The following is a 19032-nucleotide window of genomic DNA, read 5'->3' on the forward strand; positions in this document are numbered from 1 at the left end:
CGTTTGCAGGGCTGGTCAGACTAGCATTCATGGCAAGGGTGGGATTTGGTGAAGCCTCAAGGAATGACAAGAAAGACTTGTAGGCCTTGAAGAAGAAGTCCTACTACAAGTCTCATTGTGAGCGTATGAGCGCAAAAGAGTTGTTTGGTGCGAGATCATATTTTGTTCCGCTTGTCTGCTCATCATTGCCAGTCGCGATCCGTGGTGTTGAGATCATTGCTGGGCTGTGCTCTGCGTTTACAGCTATATTACCCCAGGACCCAGCGCGAGCCACTCGGCTATGTCTTGCCAGCCGTGTGCTACACTCGGTGCTGACTCTTGAAGCCTTTGCAGCTCAGCTGCGAGCACGACTGCCTGTCTTGATCCAATCCTCAATGCAACAAAATGGAGAATACCAATGACCCATTGCCGCATTTGATGCGAAATAAGCAGACACGTACCCACTGCATACAGTGGCTGGACGAGCTGCATTAGTCTCGGTGAGATGACTGAATCGATGAAGGTCCCCGGTTCTCTCATGATAGGTCCATCTTTTGTTTCATCTTCGGGGGCCAATCCAGCAGCAGAGAACACCGGGGATGGCACCATGCCGATGGTCTGAGGTACTGCGGCAACGATTGCGGCAACGTTAGCTCGTAGCACATTCTCCTCATGCTGTATGCACGCTTTCAAACTGGCAGCGTCGTAGAGCGGGGAAACTTGTTCCTCACGAACCCTCATCAGGTTCGCTCTGATGATATCGTGCACTTGAATTCCAATAAACCGGGTGTAATTCCACAACTGCGCCATGACGGGAAAGAGGCAGATGCTGTATGTGTTTCCACAGTAATGAACTGAAGGTACATCAAGATGAACCCTTGTTGGATGCCAGGCTGCAGGTAAAAGAGCCTTGATATCCTCTAGCTCTTGACTGAGATTTCTCGCGCGGTTGATTGTTTCCACGGGATCTCGGCTCTTGTCTTGACCGAGTTTGACGACTTCGTCCATGACGTGCAGAATGCCGATCATGAATTTCTTTACAAGCTCGTTGAATCCCGATTCCAGGGGGATGCTGTCGTACAGCTCTTGCAAATGTTCTAGATATTGGTGTGCGATGTCAGTTCGTGTATTACATGCAGTCCGCACAGGGTTGTGACTAACTTGGAATACCCGTCCCTAGTTCAAGCGTGAAGAATAGAGCGACGCCGTATGACTGCTGGAATATTCGCCGTCCGAGTTCTGTCTCGAACTGCGACTTGCCGCGTAACATAAAGAGGGTGTAAGCACCGCTGACGTGTTTTGACCACCTATCGATGGAGCTCTTATCCGTGTATACCGTGCCCTCGTACATGCCAAGTAGGATGACCGAAACCAAAGTGCTATCTTTGACCGCGGCTTCGTGCGACATGAGCGCTCTGTTTGTTTCCTCTAATGCAGAACCGTATGCGACACGCGCTTTTCGCATGACGGCAGGGGACTTCGCTGCATTGGCGAAGATTGCTAGACTTAGGGCGCGGAAGCTCTCACGAAGCGTACCCTCGATATTCGGCCGTGACAGCAGCTGGGGAATCCATTCGAATTGGCCTCCTTGAGGGAAATCGGCGGCGCCTGCATAGTTGGTGAGGAAGAAGCCTTGCGCTTGGGCGTCGATATTCGGCGTGGGTTGCAAGGCCATGATCTCAGCCTTGGGCGGACTCTGCACCGGATAGATCCGCTGCACGCTTCTGATCCTGTTGGGTTCTCCACGTCCCAAAGGCGTTCTTAGTTCTTTTGATTTGGCAAGCTCTTCGTAACGTTGCTCCGCCTTCTTTGCCACGACGCGACTCTCATTCTTGAACATTAGGGAAGCCACGTCGCGGTATCCATGGCATTCTTTGCCGGCACGGAGACATTGCGAGCAGGAAGGCCGCTTCTGGTCACACTGGAACAGCGGATTAGTGGACCAAGTATCTACTCACGCGTGCATTACATACTTTGATCCTGCGGTCCCTACATGTCTTGCAACCTGGAGAAGGTCTGCCAACATTGGGCATTTCGAGAAATGATGACTAATTGCCCGGTGGTGATACGACGCAGTCCGGACCCGCACTGCTAAGTTCTCACCTACATCGATGATGGGAAGAAGGGAACGCCACGTTTGTGTTTGGAGAAAGTAAGCGAGCAGCAAGGAATGCAAGAACCGCTCCCGGGCCTATGTACCCCACTATTGAATCGTGACTAGGCCGGACCGCAAATGGGCAATTGTGGCGAGCCCCCCTTGCTTTAATTTCACAGTAGACTCAACAATCGCACGTCGCTTGCTGCCGCACCAAAGCTTGAGGCCGCGTAAGATCACAGCACACTAGCATCTGCAGAAACATATTCTATTACGATGAAAGATGCATCCTCTATTTACGACAAGTCGATAATTCGTCACACATAATATTTACAAATCATAAAGCCTCCGTGGCGGATCTCACAGCTCAAATAGCATCCCTAGAGTTGACCTGCTCAAGATGGGCCGAGACACCTTTTTTCTCGGTATAATCGCTCTCGGTATCACTGGAATGGAAGCTGTCAACGACCGTGCTGCTAAACTTCCTAGCCGGGACACGCTTCTCGAAGAGGATATCGAGCTCTCCGTAAGTCCTGCCCTTTGGCTCAGGAAGACGGAAGAACGCCCAGATAAAGCAGCAAAAGCACGTTCCGGCGTAGAACAGACCACTCTTTGCGCCCCAATTCCAAGCACCGGGGTTGAGCATACGTGGAGTAATAACATTGCCGATGATAGAACCGATGTTGTAGAAGTTCCTGGCCAAGACGACAGTCTTTTGGCGAAGACGAGTGGATGGAATCTCTGCGACGATGGAGTAACAGACAGGCCCGACCGTGCAGTTGTATGCGGCTGCAAAAAGTAGGAGCATGGCGCCGATACCCCACTGCGCGCCAACGTTGCCGGCTGGAATGAAACCGAGACCTCCGATGATACACAACAACATAACCATGACGAGATCGCCATACACGTACAATGTGCGACGTCCTACACGTTGAATGAGGATCCAGGCCATGAAGACACCCACGCCACCAATTGCGTATTGTCCTAGACTCATGGAGAACGCATCCGCGTCGCTAAGGCCTGCTTGCTGGAAAAAGTATGTCGAATAACCGATAAGACCTGCTCCGCAGAAGGCCTGCGTAAACCATGCCATGGCGGCGATTTCAGTTCGGCGGAGATCTGTACCCTTGAAACAGTCCAAGTACGAAGTACCTTCAGAGACCGCCATCTCCATGGCGTTGGTGTGGCGCATCATAGCAATGGTCTCATCGGCATTGAAGTCGGGCAGCTTTTCGGGTGATGTGAGGCGCATCAACATCTTCTTTGCTTCTTCGCATCGGTCTTTCCGTACAAGCCACCAGGGAGATTCAGGTGCGAACGAGATGCCGATCATCAACGGGAGAGGCCAGAGCCACTGCAGGGCGTATGGGATGCGGTATGCCCATTGGTCGGGGCGCTCGGCTACACCCTTCAAAACGCCAGAGGCGAGGAATTGACCGATGACCCAGCAGAGGTTGACGTATGTTGTAAGAATTGGTCGAAGTGGCACCGGCACGACTTCGGCGGCATAGGTGCAAGTCAGGGTCTGGAATACACCCCATGGGATACCGCACAGGATGAGACCGCATAGAAGCATGGTGATGTTCTGCGCGAAGAAGACGATGAAGATGAAGAAATTCACCGCGAAGAGCGCGCCGATCATTGTCTTCTTGTAGCCGAAACGATCCGCGATGAGACCGTTCAGGAGCAGACCTGTGAACTCTCCAACGTATGCACCGTTTGTGAGGCCCGCTTGCCACGCAGCGGTGAGTTCGAAGGTGCCATCTGCAAGTTGTTCGCCGAACTTCTGCTTAAAGGCAGGAACCGCCATCAGGTTGGCGATCAAGACCTTGTCGAAGCCTTCCATGATGATGGCTGCGGAGAGCAGGACGGACCAGGCGATGGCCTTTGGGTATAATTTGATACCCTGGCGCAGGGTCATCTGCTGCTCCGATCGAGTCGCGTTGCCGGCATCGTGGGCGACTTGTTTGATGTCCGTGACGGCGAGTGAAAGGCGGCGTGCCTGTTCGGCGTCGATAGCGACGACACTGCTGTTGCGGCGAGACATGATGGTCGTGTCTGAGGATGAGACGATGTCCAGGTGGCTTGACAAATGTGGATATGCCCAAAGGATGAAGTAGGATGATGTGGGTCAGACCCAGACCTCTCCTGAACGTGGAGCTGGTGGGACTCGAAGCTGGATGGTGATCTCTCCTGGTGGATACCGTCGTTCTACTTATACAACTTCACGACCCCAGACACGCGATACCCATGCATAGACAGAGCTCGTGCCAAGTCAGAAACCGGGGATGGTGGAGGCAGTCAAGGGATGCGGGGAGGACGCCACTCTTGCAGCTGTGAGGCCATCTTCATCGCGCAGCACTATGGCTTGAAAGGCTAGGCTGTTGCTGGTGAGGCCCGCCGACACGGGTGTGCCATCGAAAACTCGGAGCAGGAGTGAAGGTCGTGATTCGACAAGATGCCGGACCGAGATTTCAAGGTTGCGTGCACGAGCCCCGAAAGCCGAAGCGACCATCACGTGTGGCACGGAAATGCGACTGAGCGTTCCCACTAACGCGGTTTGCCTTTCATCTCGGACCGAGAGCATGAATCGATAGCCTGTCGCGCCCACCATCTCCCCGCATGCATCCTCGCTTAAATCCCGCAATATCGGACACGCGGGAAAGAACGTTGAAATACCATGCGATGGAAGACATCTGTGGGGAAGACTGTTGCTGGGTTGTGTGGGGATCGCCATGTGTAGACACGATCCGGCTTTGAGCCAATCGTCATTGTACCGAGAAACTTTCCGGTGGGGGGAACCTCCACGTGCGGTCCAAACACAGTGACCAGATCTCAACGACTACCCTCCATCTGATAAGATCCTATTGCAAGACGCTTATAAGAAAGCCACTGGTGCCATTGCAAGCCACCAAAGAAACGCTTGCCCTCATTGACGCTGCGTACCATCTCTACCCACCATACCTAGGTAATCAAAATTACCCCAAAGAGCACGGGGATCCAGCAGCAACACAATGACCGTTCCTCAAAGACCCTGGTGGAAAGATGGTGTTGTATACCAGATCTACCCCGCTTCTTTCAAAGACTCCAACGGCGACGGCATTGGTGACCTCAATGGCATCATTTCAGAGCTGGACTACATCCGCTCCATTGGTGTTGACGTCATCTGGATCTGTCCCATGTACGATTCACCCCAAGTAGACAGTAAGCATTACCTCCACTATACAAATTGCACGTGGTATATATATTGACCTTCTACTCCAACAGTGGGGTACGACATCCGTGACTATGAGGATGTGTACAGGCCGTATGGTACTGTCCAAGACATGGAGAAGCTGATCGCCGAGACACATTCGCGAGGCATGAAGATTATACTGGATCTGGTGGTCAACCATACATCTGATCAGGTAAGTCTTACAGGTGTAGCTCGGCACAACCCTGCAAAACTGACTTCTCCAAGCACAAATGGTTCTTAGAATCACGATCATCGAAAGACAACCCCAAGAGAGACTGGTACATCTGGAGACCAGCTCGTTATGTCAACGGCGAGCGCAAAGCTCCCAACAACTGGGTCGGCAACTTTACAGGTAGTGTGTGGGAGTGGGATGAACATACCCAAGAATACTATCTGCATCTCTTTTGCCCCGAGCAACCTGACCTCAACTGGGAAAACCCCGAAACGCGACAAGCCATTTACAAATCCGCCATGGAGTTTTGGCTACAGCGCGGAGTCGATGGATTCCGCGTTGATACCGTCAACATGTACAGCAAAGGTGAGATGCTTGACGCACCGATCACCGATCCTGGTTCGGAATGGCAGTTTGCTGGATACCAGTACTGCAACGGCCCAAGGATGGCCGAATTCCTGAACGAGATGAACCAAATCTTGGAGAAGTACGATGCTATGACCGTCGGCGAGTGCCCCCACACACCAGACATGATGAGAGTGTTGGAATACGTTAGTGCTAAAGAGAAGCAACTGAACATGGTCTTCCAATTTGTGAGCAAGCCCGAAAAGCGCAAAAACAAGAGATCGGCAGTACTAACTAAAAGCACAGGATGTCGTCGACGTCGGCCAAGGCCCCTACAAGTTCCAAACTACACCGAAGAATTGGACACTCCCACAGTTCAAACGTGCCATGGCCCGCACGCAAGACCTCATTCGCGCCCCCTCAGATGGCTGGACTACCGTCTTCCTCGAGAACCACGACCAAAGTCGATCAATCACACGCTTTACTTCCGATGCGCCCGAGCACCGCGTCGCAGGCGGTAAGATGCTCGCGTTGATGATGGCAGCACTCAGCGGCACATTGTTCATCTACCAGGGCCAAGAAATTGGCATGACGAACTTCCCTCTGACCTGGGATATGAGCGAGTACAAGGACGTGGACTCGACAAACTACTACAAGATGGTAGCTGCGCGGACGAACGACGACCCCAAGGCTCTTGAAGCTGCGCATAAGTCACTTCAGCATCTCGCTAGAGACCATGCTCGTGTGCCGATGAGCTGGTCGACCGCAACGCACAACGGCTTCTCGCCGCCTGACGCTACCGCGGAACCGTGGATGCGACCTCTTGAGGACGCAAAGGTCTGCAATGTTGCGCAACAGAAAGGCGATAAAGATTCCGTGCTCGCTTTCTGGAAACGCATGCTGCAAGTACGCAAGCAACACAACGATCTCCTTGTGCATGGCCAGTACGATGATCTAGATGTGGAGAGCCCAGACTTCTTTGTCTTCAGCAAGACATGGAATGAGAAGAGGGCCGTGTGCATTTGCAACTTCACGGACCAGAAGAAGGATCTGGCCTTGCCAGAAAGTGTGAAGAGCGAAAAGATGGAACTGCTTGTAAGCAGTGTGGATAACTGTGAGGAAAAGAAACTGGCTGCTTATGAAGGCAGGATCTATTTACTTGCGTAGATAGTGTCGCATGAATAAAATCATTGCTTGAAGCTAGATTTCACTGAGCTACATGAGCGACCTGCATGGACAAGCGTTGAGAAATATTGTTCCATGTGGCCAAATGTCCACTTCTCGCCTCTGATCTTGGAATTTCTTGGGCTTGAACCTGCACCAATCCGTCCGCCATATCCTCTAGTCCTGCAGCTGTCTTTGATTGCGTGACTTGATACCAAGGGTCGTTCACCCCACCAGGACTATTCACATCGTGTGGTAGGTTCGGCGAACTGGCATTGCTGAGTGCCTCAGGGAACATCGTTTGGAGGCGCTCTAGCTTCTCGAGCAGTATGCTTCGGCGCGTCTGATCAAGGTGCGGAATCAGCAGGACAAAGTCTAGGATGAAGAGGAAATCGTCAATCCTTAGGGCCGTTTCATCGATAGTCGCGGCGGGAACGTGGATAAGAACATCGGCAATCGTGTCTGTGATCTCGAAAAGTTTCTGAGTGATGCTGCTTCCGTGTACTTCGATGTCGTGGCGCGACATACTGGATAATTGTTGCCGTAATGTCTGTGACAGCCTTACCGGGAATAAGAGCGACAGGCAATCTTTCGAAGATCGAGATGACAGGAGAGTTTGGCTCATAGCTAAGCGCCAGACCAGAGTGCGCAGCCATTCACGCGTGATGCACAGATCGGCTCGTTGCATCATGGACAACATGGCCAACTCCCGTGCGTCAGCCTCAGGGTCGCCTTCAAGCTCGCGCGACTTGGCCTCGACCCACGTGCTGGTGACGCTGCCTCCTTGCGTGTCAAGCCAGCTATCAAGGAACTCTGTATCAAGCATGCGGAAAAGCTTGATGATCTGATTGAACCCCTCGTGGACCTGTATCGGAAGTGTAGGGTCGTCTTCTGGCAATGTGTAGAGTGGAGGGAGAATGGCACGCCGGTAATCCAGGATAGCTATGAATCGCTCGTGTATGTACGCTTGCCAGTAGAGCCGCTGTCTTCGGGATCGTTCGGGAGGAGACAGCTGAACCACGTTCTCCGGCTTGTCGATCTGCAGCAGCTGGATGATCGTAATGGCGTCTCGCATGTAGTAGAATGCGCTGTCGCTACCTTGCAGACTCATGAGGCAGTTGTGTATGAACATTGACTGCACGGCTCGCATGACCGAGAAATGGCAATGCTTGTGGGTTCGCCTCATGGTATCGATCGAGTAGTCCATGAGGCTTTCGATGGTTTGGACGATTTCTTCTGTTCGGCGGTCACCATACCGGGTCAAGTTCAGCGTACAGCCTCCGAATGCGTAGATGAATGAGCGGACATCTGGGTCGCTGTCCATGACCTCGATGTACTGTCGGAGCTCATGTTCGGCAATGACCGGATGAACAGGATACACCCCAGCAACATAATCCGGGATGAGGTCGAGAAAGAAAGCCTTGGGGTACTGTGATAAGAAAGATGACGAAGGAGATGCTGCCCGGAGTCAGCAGTAGCACCCCAAATTTGAGTAGAGATTGCCAGGGTGACATACTTGGTGTGCCTCCATTACGGTCAAGTATCGGCGAGATGGGACTGTACGGTGTCTGAAAGCTAGCTGCTACTGAATGAGCAGGCAGTATGGGCGGCGATATTGCTGGCAAATTGGACGTTTGGCTTCTGAACTCGGAGATAATATGGCCTCGCTTGCCCTGAGACCTTTGCTTGCCGGAGGGTGAGTAGATGCACCGCAAGCCGAGATGTGCGCACTGTTGACACCGTGCTTGCCCGTTACAACGTACTTTCCTCCTCTTGCACGCGTCGCATGCTTTCGATACTCGTTTCTGGGATGGCTGTTCCATGTTCATAATGGGTCCTGCTGTGTGCATAATGTTTTTGTAGAGCCTCGGTGTCGGGATGATCAGGCGATCTGGGGAAGGACTGCGGAGACGCGCTAGCGGAGCGTAGTTCCTAATTGGTTCACCTGCAGACTGGGTTTGATCGAACGGCAAAACAGGCAGGTGCGAGTGGCGTAGAAGGCGCGCCGAAAGGTCTAGGAATGACATTGCATAGTCTAGAAATGCGTACCTGAGTCGGACGGAACAATTGTGGGGTCGACTGCATGTCAGCTTACATATCCTGGCATGCCCAGGTATGAAGGCCGACCTACATATGATGCTCTACATGTGTCTAACAGTATTGCCAAAACAGAGGATTGCGCTGCCTGCGTATTCTCCAGCTAATGTGTAGGTTTGCTAAGGGTGATAACTTTGGGAAGGGCTGGAGGTACTCTATGCACGACTGGGATTTGAAGAGCTGCTGGTATGACCTCTTTGCCTACTACATTACTTTCTTAACGTTCACAGCTACGAGGAATGACTCTATGTATACAGCAAAGATATCTATGTTCCCGCCACTTACCGTGCGCAAAACAGCGGGCAAAAAAGAGAGCGCAGAGTTGTCACAACACAGTTTCGACCCTAAGGCAAAAAGAGATGACCACCTCCGTTATACTTTGGAAACATCTTGAAACCCTGTTATTGCTTCTTGTGGCGGGTTTATCACGACTGGCTATGTTGTATATCTTTTTTGCTTGGACAGTGTCCTCTTTTGGTTCCAGCCGCCATCCCGGTTTTGAGGTAGAATGGTTTGATGGAGTATTGTAGAATTAACCAATATATATACACATATAAAGCGGATATAGAAGTGGGGCAGGCAGATAGGGATTGTGGTGGAGTAAGCAAACAAACGCGAGCTCAATCCGCTCTCACCTTCACTTTCACTGCGAGGTTACACAGGAAAGACGCGTCACCGCGAGCCCAAAGATGAAGAATTTGCGCTCTCACCGTCACTGCTGTATGCGGCAAACGGCTTATGCGGGCTCATATGGTCGTTGCCTTGACTATCTTTGCGGCCTACAACGCGACACCCACCCTACAACCACCACACAACAGACACCTCTGGAGCCTACAACATAACAATCCCCCTATCAAAACACAATACAAAAACCTACGTATTCCTCAACATGGCTCAGTGCACCGCAACACCCATCCAGCAGGCTCTACGTAGTATCCTGCTGGCCGATATGGCAATGAGCAAGGCGAAGGGAGCAGATGAGTGGATGGAGGCTGTATGTCTACAATCATGAGTGAAAGCGATAATATCTAACATAAATGTAGTATACCGATTGGCATGAGGCTAATCAGTGGAGGGAGGAGATTGCCTCTGGGAAGAAGGCGGAGAAGAAGCTTTGGGAGCGGAAGCGAATGCGCGCTGAAGATTTCGTTCACCTCGACACTTATGAATCGGAGCCGAAACCGCGAAATGAGCGATTTGCGCTTCAGCAGGAAAAGAAGGAGGTTATAAAGACACTCCAGGAACATGTTGCGGCGCGAACTTCTGCCGGCGACATCGACTGCGGCCCCCTCCCACGAGCGCCGCCCGGTACGGGCAATAGTACTGATAGGTCACTTCGAATGCGATTGACTATGAAAGAAGAACGTCTGGTCAGGGAGAAGAAGACGGAACAGTCTTGAATTCTGAAGTTGGCTTCCACCATTCACGCATGTATTGTACTATAGAAAGGCCGCCGAAGCCACCGCAAATATGCATGAAATCCTCCAATCACATCAACCAGAACTACTTAATCGAACCTGTGAGGCATCTCCGGAGTACCGTTTCCACCATACATAGCTTCCTGCTCAGCCTGCTCCTTGGCCTGGAGGTACTGCCACCTTACACGAGCAGCCTTGAGCTCCGCCTCGGCAACTTCCAACTCAGCCTGCATCTTTTGGACAGCAAGAGGCTGACCAGATGTATCCACGGTATCTACAGTCTCGACAGGGTACATGCGCGCATCTTGGGGACCTGGCGAGACGGAGAAGGCGGGAGTCCGGTGGGTAAGGAGGGACTGGGTACCGGGAGAGCTAGTATAGTCTTCATCGTCTTCGGTGACGATGGTCCTGGAGCGGCGAGTAGCGGTTCCGCGACCACTGGGAGTGGTACTGGTGCGGACAGAGCGCTCACGCTTCTTGGCCCGCTTGTCGTGACGCTCGAAGCCACCATCCTCGGCACGGCGGAGACGGTTAGGAGCACCTACTCAATGTCAATAACATGATTCGACGTTCGAAGTTTCAAAGTCGTCGCTGATGTATCTGTTGAACGACTTTTAGGTATGACAGAGGGGTTGACTTACGTTTGCGGCGCTTCTCTAGAACGCGTGCTTCGTAGATCTCGTGGTTACCACGACGCCTCTTAGCGCCCTTGGGTTGATCTGGCTCGACAAGCTCTTCGAAGTAGGAGTCATCGGAAGATTCTTCAGAGGACTCCGGGATGACGACCTGGTTCTTGCGCTCTGGGTGCTCGTACTCATCCTTGATGTCTCTGATATCGGCCAGACGAGCCCAGGGATGCTTGGGCTCATGAAGAGCGACCTTGGCACGCAGATCAGCTTGGAACCGAGCTAGGTCTCCATTCGTGAGACGAGAAATAGACATCAGATCTTTGAGGAACTGTACACCCCAGTTGCGAGGGTCATTCTCGGTCTCGTCCTTGATATGGTCGCGGCGCTCGCAATCCCAGGCGCGCATACGAATGTCCTCGGGGATGATGTCCAGGCTGTCGGCGAGACCGAAGGAAGCTGCCAGGGCGGGCAGAAGACAATTCACCAGGTCCTTGGTGTCATCGTTGAGGGTTTCGAATCGGCCCATGGTGATAGCTGGTCCGTATGGACAGTGGACTTGAAGAGCTTGAGCTTGATGAACAAACTGCTGCCGGAGCGTTGAGGCAGTTATCTGAGCCGTAGAGATTAGCAAGAGGTTTTGCGTCAAGTCTAGATTGGAAGGCTGAAGCAAGAGGATCGCCTCAGCAGATCAAAGTCGCGTCGCACTGAAGGACGAGGTGTCTGCGCCGAACAAATCGCACGAACTTACCTTGAGTCGCCGCGAAGAATCGCTTTGATCGCGCCAAATACTACTGAAGTTGTAGCGGCGAGTAGGTGGTAGAGGCTCAGTGTTGGTGATCAGATATCGCTACCTATATATGATTGCATGCGCTAGCAGTAACGGCCCGTTGCCTGCTGCGAATCTTGAGTCTTAGGAAGGCCGTCCAATGACAAGTAAGTGGGGTATATATCCCGAGATGTGGTCTCGTGCGCCTGATGTGACGTGTTCGTAGAACTGAGAAGTGAAAGATTTGAGACACCACCGGGTACCCTCGGTGCTGTCGGTAAGGAAGGTAGACAGCCAAGTTGTTGCTTTTTGGAAAGTGATCATGTAAATATAAGAGAGAGCAAAGCTATATATACGAAGAGAACGGTGGTGATGAGTTATATACCCGAGCAACAATTGGTTCAAGAAACGTAGTGAGAGAAATGACAGCCTTGACCGTATCGGAAGTTCTTGCTTGATCGCCTGGGTAATACCGATACGTCCTCAGAAACAAATTTCATGTGTTTGCTTGATGAGACTTCTTGTCTGGACAGGAGGGATGCGCATCGTATCTTTCAAGAAAAGTACGTGCACAAACGACGCAGGAATTGTTCATGATCTTGGAAGAGAACGTTGTAAACAAATGACGAGATTCAGCCGTGGTGATCAGAACAATTAAATCTGTAAGGTAACTGCTAGTGGACGCAAAATCGATGGAATCTTGATGTTCAAAGATGATGTTTCGTGGAAGCAGCGCTGACAAGCTTCGCGACATCCTTTGGCATCCGCGCTAAAGTCGCGCTTCCGCATGCGCCTTCCCTGCACGTTACCAACCTCCCGTCCCTTCTCCAACTTGGACCACACGACATCCAGGGTAACAAGCGCATGAAAAGAGATGGCCATGAAAAGGGAGCGCTCACCATCTCCAAAACCCACAACAGAAATATATCTCTCGTCAGCAATACAAGAGCAGACATCAACATTCAAAGCCGCGTTCTCTCCTAACCTATCCGCCAAAGCCTTACAAACACTCCCCGAATTCCGGACTGCCACCCACAAAATCGCAGCATGGAGGAAACCATCACGGCAAAAGTCTTTGATGCCAGAATCCCGCACTTTGTATGATCTTGGCCACGATGATGATGGCGAAAAGTGGGCCGGAGGACGACTCAGCAATGTACTACGAGACACGCAGACCGAAGGCGTTGTAGTAGTTGCGCGCTGGTACGGCGGGCAAAACATCGGTCCCATACGTTTCACGCATATCGAAAACAGCGCCAAAGAAGCGATTTGGAAGTGGAAAGTCGCCGATACGGAGATCAAGAAAGAGCAGGCTACCAAGAAGCAAAGAGTCGATGAAGAAGCTAAGCGGGAAGAGCTGATTAAGAACCTACAGGAAAGGGATTACAACATCTTTGCGCTGAGGAAGTTGTTGAGTCAGAAAAAGGCGCAGTTGCAGGATGAGGAGCCTGCGCCACCGACGCCGCAGAAGATGCAGGATTATGGGAAGATGACTATGGATGCGCTGACGAGGGTGGACAAAGCAAGGGATGCTACGATTGCGTTCATTTTGAAGCAAATTGATAAGATCGATGAGGAGCTTAAGCTTGTGGAGGCGTTGGAGGACGGCACGCAGGGGGCGGAAGAGGAGGGCAAGGCTGGAGAGGAAAAGCCCTCGACGCCAAAGTGATGCGATGGCCATTATGGTCATCGGATACCACAGAGCTCTCCATAAAATTGTCGGTTGGACGTTGGCTTATGTACCACCTATCAGCGCCAATATGGAAAAAGCATTCGGGGTTACCAGGAGATTCCCATGCAGCTCTCTAGACATCGTCTCTGGAACCGACAACACCCTCCAACGCGGTATCCACTAGGATGGATCTCTAGTCCACTTCCTAACGCCATCAACAATGTGGGGAGAATCTAAACGCAATACGGGTTTCGTCTCTACTAGAGAGGGTTTTCAGGAAATGGCTACAGGACCTACGTTTGTGGGCTGGTACCCAAAGAGACTGGAGCAGGAGGAATACCAGTCAAATAGAGACCCCGTGTAAGTATTTACTACTCCAGAAGATGCATGTTTCCCTGTCTTATATAGTACATGTCTCTACATGCACATTACGCATACTGTACATTCAATATACACAAGCGCCCTTGTCTATTCCCATCTCCCAGCCAGAAACCTCCGAATCCAACACATGCTTGCCCGTTGAATAGGCAAACACTACTGCTGCTCTAATGACTGATGTTCCACCTCCCCTTCTTTAACCTCCGCATAATCATCTTCCGCCCCTTCTTCGTCCTAATCCTGCTTAAAAACCCATGTCTCCTCTTGCGCACCAGATGGCTCGGGTTGTACGTATCACGCGGACCGCACCGAATCTGCATGCTGCCCAGACCGGGATGTGACGAGATTTTGGAGGCGAGGTCCAGCGTCTCGGAGCTTGAGGGGACCAGAGAGGTGGTGCCCGCGGGCGGGAGGGCGTTTGTGCGGGGCAGGATGGGGCGTCGGGGGGCGAGGAGCGATATTTGGCGGGTGGACGAGGGTGTGGATAGCCTGGAGGATGGGTTAGAGGGGTGGAGAAGGGGCTCGGAGGGAGGGTAGGTACGAGTGTGGTGGTGCTATGCGTGGTCGGAGGAGTGTGGATGCGCTGGTTGAAGGGCGCGCGACGACCCGTAGGCACCGGAAGGCGTTCATGATGTGTATGTCGACCGCAATTGTCCTCTCTTCGCCCGTTGTATCGTCTCCGTGGCGGCGTGGTCCCGATTTGTCGATGCGAGCGTGCAGTCTGGCATGCCCGTCGCGAAGTCCGCAGAGCTAACACATTCCTTGTCGTCCGTGCGCAAAAAGTTGGCCGTCGTCCCAAAATCCTAGCCAACAACTCCACCATTTCCGCGATAGCAACTACCCACCCAACCCTCTATTTCGCGCCCAAACACTGCCAAAATGATGCTCGAAGCACCTCCTCCCCGCCGCCACGTCTCCAGCGCGCCCATCTCTATCGACGATGCGTCGGCCATCCTCGAAAAGTACCTCTCGAACTCGGAAACGTACCCGCACCTCCACCCCGATGCGACTATCACACCAGAAGGCGTCGCATTCAATGCGCAAGGCGGCGCTATGGGCAACCCAATCATGCACCACTTGCGCCGTGTAGCAGCGGGTATGCGCGGCGAGTACCAAGAACCAGAACGAGCGCTAGACGAGGAAGACGACCAACAAAACGCAACCACGGACGTCACTGTCAAGACTGGTCGCAAAGGCGGCCTCAAGAAGTCCAGCCAGTTTGCAACGGTTGCCGAGGGAGAATGGCAGGACCTGGCCGAGTATCAGGCCGAACAGGGAGATATTGAGATTGGAGAGATTGGCGACCGGACGAATGTTGTGCAGGAAGGTGGTGAAGAGCCTCAGGTACAGTCTACCAAGGGCAAAGACAGGAAGAGGACGAATGCGCAAGTGGAGGAGCAGGGGCCCGCGGATGGCGCGATAGACAAGGACGCGAGGAAGAGGGCGAAGAAAGAACGAGACCAGCAGAGGAAGAAGGAAAAGGCCGCGAAGGGCAAGTCAAAGGAGTAAAGGTGTCACATCTCACGATCTGGAAAGAATACATGGTGGGAAACGACTTTGACGGACGCCTCGGCCATTGCATTTGGGCTGTATTCTACGAACTTTTCGTCGCACTTGCGACCCTGCGCGGTCAAGTTCCCATGACCTTTTATACCCGATATTGTACAAAATCCGATCGAGATCCACGCCTAGAGTTCCCGATCCGCTGCCTTGATAGGCTTCTCCTCGTCCGCCGCCTTGTCCTCCGAGACCTTCTTGTCGCCAGTCCAGTTCATAGCCTTGAGGCGCTCCGTCAGGATGGGGTGGGAGTGGTGGAAGCTGGAATAGAACCAGTCGGCATCCATGCTTGACAGGTTCTGGATCTGGAGCTTGATCAATGAGGCACCGAGTTCGCGCGCATATCCGAGCTTGACTGCGAAGGCATCTGGGTGTTGTTAGCATTGGCTGAGACATGGATTGGGACCAGGATACATACCGGCTTCGTACTCCATGCTGCGAGTCCAGATGTTGAGGAGGAGCTTGATGATGGAGTCCGTGGGCGACAGAATCTCGTTGAAGAGCATGAAGCCAACGATTGTCGGCTGCTCCCTGTGGAAACCAAAGTCGGCGTAGAGCGAGCGGTTGTCGATGAAGACGGAGAACAGGGCGAACATGTAGAATAGATGCGCCTGGCTAATGAAAAGAAGTCGCGAAGTGTGGTTCATCTTCCAGTGTCCCAGTTCGTGTGCCAGGACAGCCTCAACTTCCTTCTCCGTGCTCTTCTCCAGCAGTGTGTCGTAGATGACAATCTTCTTCTTGCCGATCCAGGGTAGTCCAGTGAAGTATGCGTTGCTGTGGGCGCTGCGCTTGCTGCCGTCGATGACCTGTAGTTCCGAGAGCGGGAAGTTGAGCTTAGACGCAAGCGCCTCGACAGACTCCTTGAGCTTGCCGGGCTTGAGCGGCTCCAGCTTGTTGAACATGGGCACAATGAGGATCGGGTAGATGGTCATGCCAGTGATCTGGATAACCAGCATGAACATCCACAGGTAGTAGAAGAAACCCTGGCCTGTCTTCTTGATGATGGCCAAGAAGGCGCTTCCAATGGGAATACCAAAGGCAATAGCGAGAGCCTGGCCCTTGATCATGTCCGTGAGCCAGAGCTTGACCGTCATCTTGTTGAAGCCAAACTTCTCCTCCAGCACGAAGCTGTGGTAGTAGGAGAAGCCGAGGCCGGTAATCAGATCGATCCATCCCAACATGTACATGAACAAGAGCGACTGGGGAATTTCACCAGAGAAGCGGACGGGCGCATAGCGAGCGACGACGGTGCCGGCGGCGGCCCAGACGAGCGGGTATACGTTGAAGTAGAGGACGGCGAGGGATTTGACCTGGTTGAAGAGAGCGGAGAAGAAGCTGAACTTGGCTTTGGCGCGGCCATATTCCTGCCATTAAGTCAGCGCTGGTAAGCATGGCGGGGTTGCTGCAATTGTGCGCGTACCTGGGATTTATCGAAGGTCTCCCTTTCAATTTCCTTATCAAGAGCCTTGGGGACGGTGGTGCGTTGGAGGACACGGTACTGGCGGAAGAGAAGCCAGTTCTCCAGGGCGAACTCTGCGAGCGAGAAGCCGACAACGAGGCGCTTCCATGGAAAGAGCGGCCGGTCGAGCCAGCGGCCCAGGCGCTGCATCGTGTTAGTCATGGTAGCCTCATTTTATTTGTGTGCGCATTAACCTGAAGGATTGCCTGGATCATGGCGGTGGTGGTGAATGTTGGTTGCAGGCAGACGCGCGAGGACAGATCAATGTTCAATGTTCCGCGTCAGCACTCCAGGGCTAGCGCCAGGCAGGGTTCAGCCACAGTACGTCACAGGGCTAGATATTGTTCTTCTCTTTCATCCTATCTTTCTCTGCGCGCCCTCTCCCAGAACAAATGTATACCCCTTCTAGTCTTTCTTTCTATGATCTCGTGCCACGACGACACGCTATATCACTTGGCGACAGTCACGGATGCATCCCAAGATGACACGCCTTCACGCGCGCGCGTTTGCTCGACACGTTACTCTACAAGATAATGCCACCTTAGCTCTGGCCTTGCTGTTTACGCCAGCAGGAGCAAAATAACATGCGTGAACCACCCTCGCTTAACGGATCTGAACAGGGAAATGGATTCTACATCTATCACTTCAGTCAATCATCACTGTCAGGGAGACTGCAGAAGTGAACGTTCGAGGTGAGCCCCAACGCGCTTGCCTTCGCAGCTGCGCGGTGGGAGGAAGGCGCAAGGCGTGACTGAACGTAATTTCGTTACACTCTGAGCGAGCACCCAAGCAAGCAACTGAACATCTAGACCTTCACTGCAACCAAATTCAGTCTCGTCCCCGCACCCACACTAACCCCACGCGCGACTATCACGGTTCCGAACAGAGCTCGGTATGAAGCGTCAGAGCAGCATCTTCCGCGCCAAGCGACTGTCGAAAGCCTTTACATCGACACTGACCAGCGTCTTCGAAAAGGCCGATTCGAGAAAAGGCACCACGACAACAGCACATCATCTACTCTCGCCGATAGCCGAACGACACTCAAAGGACAGCTCTAGGCCAGGAAGCGTACAGGAAGATTTCCACTCCGCGATCCCTGCGGAAGCACCCACCGAGTATTATATAATACAGGAGAACAAGTATCCTGCTCTGCGGGCCTTGCGGAGCGATGCAGAGATCGGGGACGGAATATGGAGATGCTGTCACTGTCGTCATGAGAACGTCGTTACGCACTACAAAGGCGCGTTTCCTTTCAAGCATCTGATATGCAGTCGCTGCAACGAGATACTGTGTTCTCAGTGTCACTCATCCGAGATCCTATCACCTCTACCGTACGGCATGATTCAAGCACCACGGCCACGCCTTGATCGCGAAGTCCGTTATTTCCACATCTGCACTACCTGCGGACTGAGTCATCGCGCCGAGATGGAAGGTACGACCCTAGACTTTTACGGTGTCAAGTGTGCGGCTTGCGGGAGCACTTCATACGGTGACTGGCCACGCTACCATATCGGTAACAACGAGCCGTATAGGAGGGATCCGGATGCGAGCTTTGTCAAACTCATCGATGCAAGAGCTGATGATGCGACGAGGCTTACTTTTCGGTGGATCATTGCGAACGAGGATGGGCCATCATCGGGACTGAGTTGCAGAAATCCAGGATGATGTTCACGACTGGCTGGATATCATTGGAGGAGGCGATAATCCCATCACGTCAATGGCTGCCTTCGTGAGCTTCGATCTGAACCATTGCCATACGGATAAGACAGCGATACGTTGAGAGACATGCAAGTGATGTTTACTCTACCTACTGATATTGTCTCAAGTAAGTCGTCTTACTGTCACTATCTCATATCTCATTGTGTACTTATAGAGAGTACTGATCCATCACATTTCCCGGTACTTCGTTATATATGTCAAATCCATCGTCTATATACTTACAGTGATGCGCAGCCGACCATAGTGATGATAGAGTGTAACAGCAGCACAACTATTTCTTTGTTGCATTGTTTCTTCCATGGCCGGGCATGCAGCCTACCAACAACCCGAATATTTACTCGCTTTCA

At 52.5% G+C, this 19032-nt stretch overlaps 10 protein-coding genes across 10 annotated transcripts; 4 read left to right on the forward strand and 6 right to left on the reverse strand.

Moving 5' to 3' along the window:
• Positions 1-243: 243 nt before the first annotated feature.
• On the reverse strand, positions 244-1819 carry J4E92_002691 (uncharacterized protein; the record flags this gene model as incomplete). The annotated part of the gene is made up of 2 exons (XM_051494093.1): positions 244-1076; positions 1141-1819. The coding sequence occupies 2 exons, from the start codon at positions 1817-1819 to the stop codon at positions 244-246; spliced, it is 1512 nt and encodes a 503-aa protein (XP_051355772.1).
• A 622-nt stretch (positions 1820-2441) lies between these two features.
• Positions 2442-4121, reverse strand: J4E92_002692 (uncharacterized protein; the record flags this gene model as incomplete). The annotated part of the gene is made up of 1 exon (XM_051494094.1): positions 2442-4121. One exon carries the CDS (start codon positions 4119-4121, stop codon positions 2442-2444), a length of 1680 nt encoding a protein of 559 aa, XP_051355773.1.
• Positions 4122-5088: 967 nt separating this feature from the next.
• Positions 5089-6993, forward strand: J4E92_002693 (uncharacterized protein; the record flags this gene model as incomplete). The annotated part of the gene is made up of 4 exons (XM_051494095.1): positions 5089-5278; positions 5342-5481; positions 5535-6074; positions 6133-6993. 4 exons carry the CDS (start codon positions 5089-5091, stop codon positions 6991-6993), a joined length of 1731 nt encoding a protein of 576 aa, XP_051355774.1.
• Positions 6994-7033: 40 nt separating this feature from the next.
• On the reverse strand, positions 7034-8840 carry J4E92_002694 (uncharacterized protein; the record flags this gene model as incomplete). Its single annotated transcript, XM_051494096.1, has 2 exons — positions 7034-8448; positions 8507-8840. 2 exons carry the CDS (start codon positions 8838-8840, stop codon positions 7034-7036), a joined length of 1749 nt encoding a protein of 582 aa, XP_051355775.1.
• Positions 8841-9976: 1136 nt separating this feature from the next.
• J4E92_002695 (uncharacterized protein) lies at positions 9977-10487 on the forward strand (the record flags this gene model as incomplete). The annotated part of the gene is made up of 2 exons (XM_051494097.1): positions 9977-10081; positions 10131-10487. 2 exons carry the CDS (start codon positions 9977-9979, stop codon positions 10485-10487), a joined length of 462 nt encoding a protein of 153 aa, XP_051355776.1.
• Positions 10488-10594: 107 nt separating this feature from the next.
• Positions 10595-11660, reverse strand: J4E92_002696 (uncharacterized protein; the record flags this gene model as incomplete). The annotated part of the gene is made up of 2 exons (XM_051494098.1): positions 10595-11046; positions 11147-11660. The coding sequence occupies 2 exons, from the start codon at positions 11658-11660 to the stop codon at positions 10595-10597; spliced, it is 966 nt and encodes a 321-aa protein (XP_051355777.1).
• Positions 11661-12978: 1318 nt separating this feature from the next.
• On the forward strand, positions 12979-13569 carry J4E92_002697 (uncharacterized protein; the record flags this gene model as incomplete). Its single annotated transcript, XM_051494099.1, has 1 exon — positions 12979-13569. One exon carries the CDS (start codon positions 12979-12981, stop codon positions 13567-13569), a length of 591 nt encoding a protein of 196 aa, XP_051355778.1.
• Positions 13570-14117: 548 nt separating this feature from the next.
• On the reverse strand, positions 14118-14580 carry J4E92_002698 (uncharacterized protein; the record flags this gene model as incomplete). The annotated part of the gene is made up of 2 exons (XM_051494100.1): positions 14118-14439; positions 14492-14580. The coding sequence occupies 2 exons, from the start codon at positions 14578-14580 to the stop codon at positions 14118-14120; spliced, it is 411 nt and encodes a 136-aa protein (XP_051355779.1).
• A 249-nt stretch (positions 14581-14829) lies between these two features.
• J4E92_002699 (uncharacterized protein) lies at positions 14830-15459 on the forward strand (the record flags this gene model as incomplete). Its single annotated transcript, XM_051494101.1, has 1 exon — positions 14830-15459. The coding sequence occupies one exon, from the start codon at positions 14830-14832 to the stop codon at positions 15457-15459; it is 630 nt and encodes a 209-aa protein (XP_051355780.1).
• A 179-nt stretch (positions 15460-15638) lies between these two features.
• On the reverse strand, positions 15639-17116 carry J4E92_002700 (uncharacterized protein; the record flags this gene model as incomplete). The annotated part of the gene is made up of 3 exons (XM_051494102.1): positions 15639-15874; positions 15926-16871; positions 16928-17116. The coding sequence occupies 3 exons, from the start codon at positions 17114-17116 to the stop codon at positions 15639-15641; spliced, it is 1371 nt and encodes a 456-aa protein (XP_051355781.1).
• Positions 17117-19032: the final 1916 nt, after the last annotated feature.

The sequence above is a fragment of the Alternaria infectoria genome (assembly GCF_024043175.1).
Source record: "Alternaria infectoria strain BMP 0036 chromosome Unknown scaffold_3, whole genome shotgun sequence".
Classification (NCBI taxonomy): Eukaryota; Fungi; Ascomycota; class Dothideomycetes; order Pleosporales; family Pleosporaceae; genus Alternaria; species Alternaria infectoria.